At 47.2% G+C, this 8267-nt stretch overlaps 1 protein-coding gene across 1 annotated transcript in view; it reads right to left on the reverse strand.

Annotated features, from left to right (window-relative positions):
- The window catches only part of DNAH10 (dynein, axonemal, heavy chain 10), a 127841-nt gene that overhangs the window by 93927 nt on the left and 25647 nt on the right, over window positions 1–8267 (reverse strand). Inside the window, exons 11-15 of the mRNA XM_012663403.1 lie at window positions 5605–5781; window positions 4634–4759; window positions 3254–3426; window positions 2656–2807; window positions 306–470 (exon numbers count right to left, since the gene is read on the reverse strand). Coding sequence (XP_012518857.1) covers window positions 306–470; window positions 2656–2807; window positions 3254–3426; window positions 4634–4759; window positions 5605–5781 — 793 coding nt within the window. The remainder of the gene's footprint in view (window positions 1–305; window positions 471–2655; window positions 2808–3253; window positions 3427–4633; window positions 4760–5604; window positions 5782–8267) is intronic.

Below are 8267 nucleotides of genomic sequence, written 5' to 3' on the forward strand. Positions count from 1 at the left end.
GATCGCTTGAGTCCAGGAGTTTGAGGTTGCTGTGAGCTAGGCTGACGCCACGGCACTCACTCTAGCCAGGGCAACAGAGTGAGACTCTGTCTCAAAAACAAAAAAGAATTTGTTAAACTATCTCAGCAATCCATAAAACATGACAAAAAGTAAGAATTACCCATGGTCCTTTCAAGGAAGATGACTGAGTTGCTTAGAAATGGTTTTATTCAATTGCACGGTTTCGTTCATGTACATAGATAGAAAACCACGACCAAGAGGCTCTCGCTCATTGCGCAACCGGAGCACTGAGAAGTCAGACCCACCTGGCAGCTCTTCCTCGCTTTTGGGTGCTGGATATTTAAAGAGATTCATGCCCTCTATTAGCACGAGCCTGGAGGCAATGTCATCCGCATTCTTATGGATCTGGTGCACGAGAGACTCGAATTTCCCAACGGCCTGCTTGCACCGAGTTAGGTAGTCACCGATACCTTTGAGAGAAAGAGAAAGACACCTGGCTTCCGAGTCTGTCTCTCCACACCCCCCAGCAACGCTGCAGACATTCACACTGTCCCTCCACGGGGAAGACCACGCTCATTCCAAATCCCCTGGGCCTTGGGGTGGCAAAGGGACCCCGCACCCCTAAGGGACCAGGACAAGGAGCCTGGTGCCCGGAATCAACCAAGCGACACACGTCTTCTCTTCACATTTCAGCACAGCCGCGTTCGAGGCACACGGGGAGACACAGAACGCCGGCCCTGCTGTCTCATCGCCGGGCTCCCCGGACGCACCGCGCTACCCTCCACCGCAGCGGCCTGCTTCGAAAGGCAAACCCGGGTCAAGCACTCGTGACCAGTCTCACACTTTACGTATTTTAAAATCCTCAAAACTGATCACGGACTGTACTGTAAAACATGAAACTGTCACATTTTTAGGGAAAAAGAAGGGAGAAAACCTTTCATCTAGGGTGAGGCGATGATTCTTAGACGCGACACCAAAGGCAGGACCCATTAAAGGAAACACTGACAAGCTGGACTTCTCAGAAATTTAAAACTTCTGCTCTACAAACGACCCTCCAGACACGCTACGGAGTGGGAGAAAATATCGGCAAACCGTGCATCCAACAAGGGACCAGCATCCAGAATATATAAAGATCTCTCAAAACTCGACAGTGACGAAAGCAAACGATACTTAATTAGAAAATGGGCAAGAGACTTAAAAAGACCCTTCCCTCGAGAGGGGAGACAGGTGGTAAATCGGCTGTGAAAAGACGCTCAACACCGTCAGTCACTACAGAACGCACATCCGCCCCGCGACGAGCTGTCTTTACACAGCGCCCAGGCGGCTCAGATGAAAAATAGCGACCCCACCAAATGCCAGCCAGGACGTGGAGACGCTGGATCGCTCACGTAGTGCTGGCGGAAATGTAAAATGGCACAGCCACCCTGTGAAACAGGGTAACAACTAAAAAATAAAAAAAGAACTGAGCTAAACGTGCAACTGCCGCACAACTCAGCAACTGCACTCCCAGGCGCTTATCCCACAAAAATGAAGACTCGTGTTCACACAAAACCCTGCACGCAAATGTTTACGGCAGCTTTACTCATAACAGCCCAAACGGGAAGCAACCTAGATGTCCCTCAAGAGGCGAATGGTTTAAACGAACAGTGGTACGTTGATACCGTGGAGTACTATTTAGCAAGAAAAAGGAACAAATTGTTGATACATGCAACAACTCAGATGGCTCTTCAGAGAATTAGGCTGAGCGAGAAAAGCAAACCCAATAAAGGTTCTATAATACGTTTCATGTAGGTAACACTCTTGAAATGACAAAATTGCAGAAATGGAGGACAAATTCGCGGCTGCCAGGGGTTAAGGAGAGGGAAGTGGGTTTGGCTGCAGTCGCTGCGGTGTGGAAATGTTCTCTAGCTTGACTGTGTCGGTGCCCGTATCTTGGCTGTGATCTTCTAGTTTTGCCGGAAGTCACCCCTGGGGAGAACTGGGTAAAGGGTACACGGGTCTCTCTCCAGGAATTCTTAACAACTGCATGTGAATCTATAATTACCTCCAGATTAAATTTTTAATTAAAAAAAGTAAAGGCTGCTTTCTTTTTGGAGGAGAACACGTTGGGTCTGCAGAGTGTGACAATGGCACCCCTCTTAGCTTCACCCCACCTGCAGCCTGGAGACGAGCTGTAAGTTCCACAGAGCGTATTTTATCAACCGTCAAAAATTATTTGGTAACCATATCTGTAAGCATACAAAAATTGTAACTCAAATAAAACAACCTAAAAGAATTTTGCGTCCCAACGTCTAAAAGACCATAAATAGGCCGGGCGCAGTGGCTCATGCATGTAATCCCAGCACTTTGGGAGGCTGAGGTGGGAGGATCACTTGAGGCCAGGAGTTCGAGGCTGCGGTGAGCTATGATCACTCCAGCTTGGGTAACACAGCAAGACCCTATCTGTATAAAAAATAAAAAGTTAGCCGAGTGTGGTAGCATGTGCCTGTAGTCTCAGCTACTCAGGAGGCTGAGGTGGGAGGACCACTTGAGCCCCAGGAGTTTGAGGTTGCAGTGAGCTATGATCACACCCTACACTCCAGCTTGGGTAACACAGCAAGGGCCTGTCTCCAAAAAGGAAAAAAGAAAAGGTAATAAATAGAAAAATTATGTTACCTAGTGAGTTCCAGTTCAGCCTCTTATATCCAGACCTAAACACCCGGATTAATTCCTGGGCGTGATCGTCAAGAAGAACAGTCTCCGCCTCGCTCAGCGTCCCTATGAGCATGTGATAGTGATCCAACATGCGCTGTATCCCGTCTGTGTACCTGCACATGACCGACAGGGCATTGACGTGAGGACGCGCCCCACTGAACTCAAAGCTCCTGTAATCAGTAGGTTACCAAAGACCATGAACCCGTCTACGACTTTGATCAAGAGATTTGCAAAAATTTAAAACAATACCACTCTTTCATTAACTTTATTTTTTGAAAAATACTGACTACTTTTCAGCCCGAGCAAAAGTGAGACCCCGTCTCTACAAAAAATAGAAAAATTAGCCAAGCGTGGTGGCACACGCCTGTAGTCCCAGCTACTCAGGAGGCTGAGGCAGGAGGATCGCTTGAGCCCAGGAGTTTGAGGTTGCTGTGAGCTAAGATGATGCCACTGCACTCCAGCCTGGGCAACAGAGGGAGAACCTTTCTCAAAAAAAAGAGTGTAAAAAGGTCCCAAGGCTAAAAAGTTTACTGCTAATTTAAGAGAAGAATCTTTTTACCTAAGGAATTTGTCTTCCTGGAGAGCAACATTTCTTGCTAATTCAGGGACAATGAACCCCAGCTGTTCCAAGTACTTTGTTTCATGAATAATTTCTTTGAGCGCAGGTGAAAAATTGATGGCAAACACAGCTCCCCTCTCTGCAGTCAAGGGCTCGTCGACAGCGGTGGACAACTGCGGAAGAGACAAGACGGCAGAAGAGACGTTTGCGGAGCACGGAAGGCGGTCCCGGAAGCAGTCGGGTCAGGACGACCCAAGTTAAAAGTGGATTTGAAGAAGGTAAGTGCTGAGCCCTTGACTGGGGCGGAACTGGCTCAAACTGGCTGGAATACGTACTTTGGTGAATCGAGTTTTTAAAGAATTCCACTTAGTCGCCATTTTAAAATTGGGTGATTTCACATAAATAACCCAGAATTCTCGCATCCTTTGCAAAACTGGAAAGTCAGTCATGTAGCAAGAACAGCCTGAAGTCGGGGACAGCTGCCCCTTTGATGGGACCTGAGCAGACCAGCTCCCTGCAGGGGCCACCCGGCCTCTCCGCTCACTGCGGCACCTACGTCAGAATTTCAGGGACCAAAGACCTAAAACTGCCAGGCCACATCTTTCCTCCACAACAGCTGGTGTGCGTTTACTGAGCACCCGCTATGTGCCAGGCCCCGTGCTAAAGATAAGGATGAATCACATGGAATGGCATTTTTCTGTAGGTTATTAATGGTCCCCTGGGCCGGGTGTGGTGGCTCACGCCTGTAATCCCAGCACTCTGGGAGGCTGAGGTAGGAGGATCATTTGAGGTTAGGAGTTCAAGACCAGCCTGAACAAAAGCAAGACCTTATCTCTACTAAAAATAAGAAAAATCAGCCGAGGGTGGTGGCGCACGCCTGTAGTCCCAGCTACTGGGGAGACTGAGGCAGGAGGACCACTTGAGCCCAGGCGTTTGAGGCTGTAGTGAGCTAGGATGACACCACTGCCCTGTAGCCCGCGTGACAGAGCAAGATACCATCTCAGGAAAAAAAAAAAAAAGGTCAACTGACAGCAGCTACTTTGTATACGGTTGAACTAACCCTTTACTTGTTTAGGTCATCTGATCCAACTCATTTCATAAACGGGGAAACTGAGGCTCAGAGTGAAGCCTCCTGCCCAAGGAGCCGGTAGGGCTGCCCAGGTCCAGCCCGAGTCCTAACCATGCCCTCCCGCTACCTCTGTTCTCTTTCCTGTGGCCTCTCCTCTTCTTCCCTGTCACCCGCTGCCCTCCTCTGTCTTTGATTTTGGAAATACCTGTCAACTTCATGACGGTCAACAAACGGAACCTCGGGAAAATGACGCAGACGCCATCATCTGACGCAGCCACCACAGCTGGAGACAAGAGTCCGGAAATACACACCTTGGTCAGGAGACTCTTCTTCATGAGGTTTGGGAGGACCTGCTCCGTGGCGTCTCTCCACTGCTCGTACTTCCTGTCCTCGTACTCCTTCATCGTCCTGCCCACTTCCAGATATTTCTGTTTCACCTGCCGAAGAACGCACGCAGCGTCATTCTGTACTTGGAAATAATGTTTTCTCGTCTCCCTCTACACACACACGTATGTTTTTTTAATGACCTATGAACACATTTTGAAAAAGGAAGTAGATCGAGTTTCACACACGTTGGAGGGTTGGTGGGCGTGGTGTGAGTTGAAATGTGGGCGGGACAGCAGGGACCAAGGGCTGAATCTGCTACAGCCCGTGAACCAAGGATGGTTTTACATGACTGTGGGGATGATTAGAAGGAAATCAAAACAACAGCAATGCTTCATAGCACATGAAAACTGTATGACATTCAAACTGCAGCATCCACGAATGGTTCTATTGCAACTCAGCCACGCCTGTCCGTACACATATTATCTAGGGCTACTTTCTTGCAACAATGGCAGGTTGAATAAAATATTTACTGTCTGCATCTTTAAAGAAAAGGCGTGCCGACCTCTGCTATATAACAAACAAAAATCCATGGGTACAGGGGAGATGGTACCCCAAAATAGTGGTCATCCTCCTGAGAAGCTAAAAATCTAGCGCAAGAAGAAGCTCACGTGACCAGGACCTGGAAGATGTCCTATGTATTAAGATGCCAAAGAGAAAGAACACAGATGGTAGTTTTACACATGAGCCCTGAATCACGGACCACAGGGAAGACCCTCCAACTTGCAGGCGTGGATTTGAAAGTGAGCTGCTTCTCACCCGGGCAATTCTCCGTGGCCTCTGCAGCGTGGCAGCCACCCAGATCTGACGACTCCCCTGGATGACATCGGGGAGACCAGCCTGTCTAGGATTAAAGCGTTAAATACAAAAGGAGACAGTTCCAGCAAAAGCCACGTACTTCCTGTCCCCGGTCACCCTCCAGTATCTCCTCCACTTCTTGAAATCTCAAGATGGTGTGCTTCATGCGATGGAACAGGGACCGTTCCCAGCAGATCGCACCCGCCACGGGCGGGAGGTTCTTATACAGTGGAGGGTTTTCCAGGTTCTGGACGAAGAGTTTATTAATGATGTCAATCTGAAAAGCAATCAGATGCATTCTGTAAGGGACAAACATCACCGTGTTAGCCCAAAAAGATTTGAGATCTGAATCTGTAAGGAAATGAAAATTGTAGTGTCAAGAAATATTCTAACATATAGAAGAGTGTTTTTACTACTTCCTTATTATTTATTACTTTTTCTTAGGCTGTCTAGCAATTTTTTTCTTTGGTTTAACCTATGCAATGCTTCAAATTGCCTTACAGCGAAAAAACTTTGCACACTGTGTACATGGGTTTGAATGAATTATTAGAAACCCTGAAATACGTTCTAGATGTGACCAGTGGCCGATTTGCATTTTAAAAGAAGCATTTCCAGGCCAGGCGCGGTGGCTCACGCCTGTAATCCTAGCACTCTGGGAGACCGAGGCGGGCGGATTGTTTGAGCTCAGGAGTTCGAGACCAGCCTGAGCAAGAGCGAGAAATTATCTGGACAACTAAAAATATATATATAGAAAAAATTAGCTGGGCATGCTGGCGCATGCCTGTAGTCCCAGCTACTTGGGGGCTGGGGCAGGAGGATCGCTTGAGCCCACGAGTTGGAGGTTGCTGTGAGCTAGGCTGACGCCATGGCACTCTAGCCTGGGCAACAGAGCGAGACTCTGTCTCAAAAAATAAAATAAAATAAAATAAGCATTTCCACACTCTCAAATGGGTACCTGGGTGTGGCAGGCACGACCGCCTCCCAGAGGTCTGCGTCCCAACCCCCCGGACCCGACAATCTATTGCGCTACTCGGCAAAGGAGAGCTGCGGTTGCGGATGGAGCTACGGTTGTCAGCCAGCGGATCTTAGAACTGATTATCCTGGGTTTTCTGGGCAGGTCCCATGTATCACAAGGGTCCGCAAAACAGAAAGGGGGAGTCAGAGGAGGTCACAGTGAATAGATGTGAACCTGGTCGTCCCTGGCTTTGGAGATAGGAGGATGCCATGAACCTCTAGAATCCGGGAAAAACAAACAAAAAAAAAGGATTCTCCCTGGAAACTGCAGGAGGGACTCCAGCCCTGCTGACACCATGACTTACACCCAGGGACACCTGCGGCAAACTTCTGACCTCCAGGACTGTAAGATAATAAATTTAAGTAGCTCAGTTTGTGGTCATTTGTTAACAGCAGCAATAGAAAACTAATATTATACATTAGGAGACCACTTTAGGCTTTTATCTAATACTACCCTATGCTGATCTAATTAGTCACATATTCTCATTTTATATTCTGAATAAGATAATAAGCATTTTTTTGTCTGTTTGTTTCTCCCGCTAGATACTGATTTCTTCGAAAGCAGAAGCTATGTTTCGTTTATCTCTCTGTGCCCAACACCATACTGGGAATATGTGAGCACTGAATACATTTTTCTGAATTAATGATACATACATATATGATCCTTGGACATGGTGCGCTTTGGCTACTACTATTGCCAAGATTATTACTGACTCACACAGGGCTCAGCACAACATCAGGTACATAATATTATACTCAATAAATTCATATCAGATTTCTCCGCTAAATAAACAAACCCACTTTGGGTTACCTGTATTATGTGACACGCTTATTTGGGAAAACCCTATAGTTTCTCTGAATTCGAATGGGAAAGGCAGATAATGGTTCGGTTGTTCACACTCTGCCAAGTGCATTTTCACTGCTCTGCCAGCTACCGATTTTTCAATTACCTCTTTGCAATACTGAGCAAGAATATCATTAAATTTCAACATCATTTGTCGATTAATAGCCTCCCGTGAACGAATATGCTTGAATTTTAAAAGCATGTCAAATGCTGCTTCAGCTGATCGAAGTGTCTTGAAAGATTCATCAATAAAATTTTTTGCTTCTTTCTCAATAACCTGCAAAAAAAATAAATAAATAAAAAGTCAAGAAAAGAGGCCTCATGCCCCTGTAATTATCCTGCAAAAACAAAATGGCAAGAAATGAGAAAAAAAAAAAATCAGTGGCTTGGGACAGATTTCTATTGCACTTCCAGGGAAGCTGGTACACAATTTAAAACGGCAGATTGGCTGTGTTCGTTCTCTGATCTCTCGCCCCAACCGGGTCAAAGTGATAGGGAAAAGGAATTTTTAAAAGTATTAACTCATACAGACAAAAAATACGGGGCAGGACACAACAGCAGGGAGCTAGGGATTTCACTTTAAGGCAGGCAGAGTTAAACCTCATGCTGACACTAGGGGGCGCAGGTAAGTAGCTATTTGTTCCCCACAGAACCTCTGCGGGGCTGAACATTTGGAGGCAGCAGGATGGGGGGCTGGCGTGAACCCGAGGGACAAACAGAGGATCCCTTTCTCCACCCCGCACAGCCAGCCACGATGCATCCCCCAACCCTCCCATCCCAACCCGGCTCTATAAAAGAGTGGAAGGTTAGTTCTAGAAAAATTAAATCAGTTTCGGGCAATGCAAAGGCAATTTATGAGGCCGGTGGCTCACGCCTGTAATCCTAGCTCTCTGGGAGGCCGAGGC

Source organism: Propithecus coquereli, unplaced genomic scaffold (genome assembly GCF_000956105.1).
Source record: "Propithecus coquereli isolate 6110/MARCELLA unplaced genomic scaffold, Pcoq_1.0 Scaffold81, whole genome shotgun sequence".
NCBI classification, from domain to species: domain Eukaryota; kingdom Metazoa; phylum Chordata; class Mammalia; order Primates; family Indriidae; genus Propithecus; species Propithecus coquereli.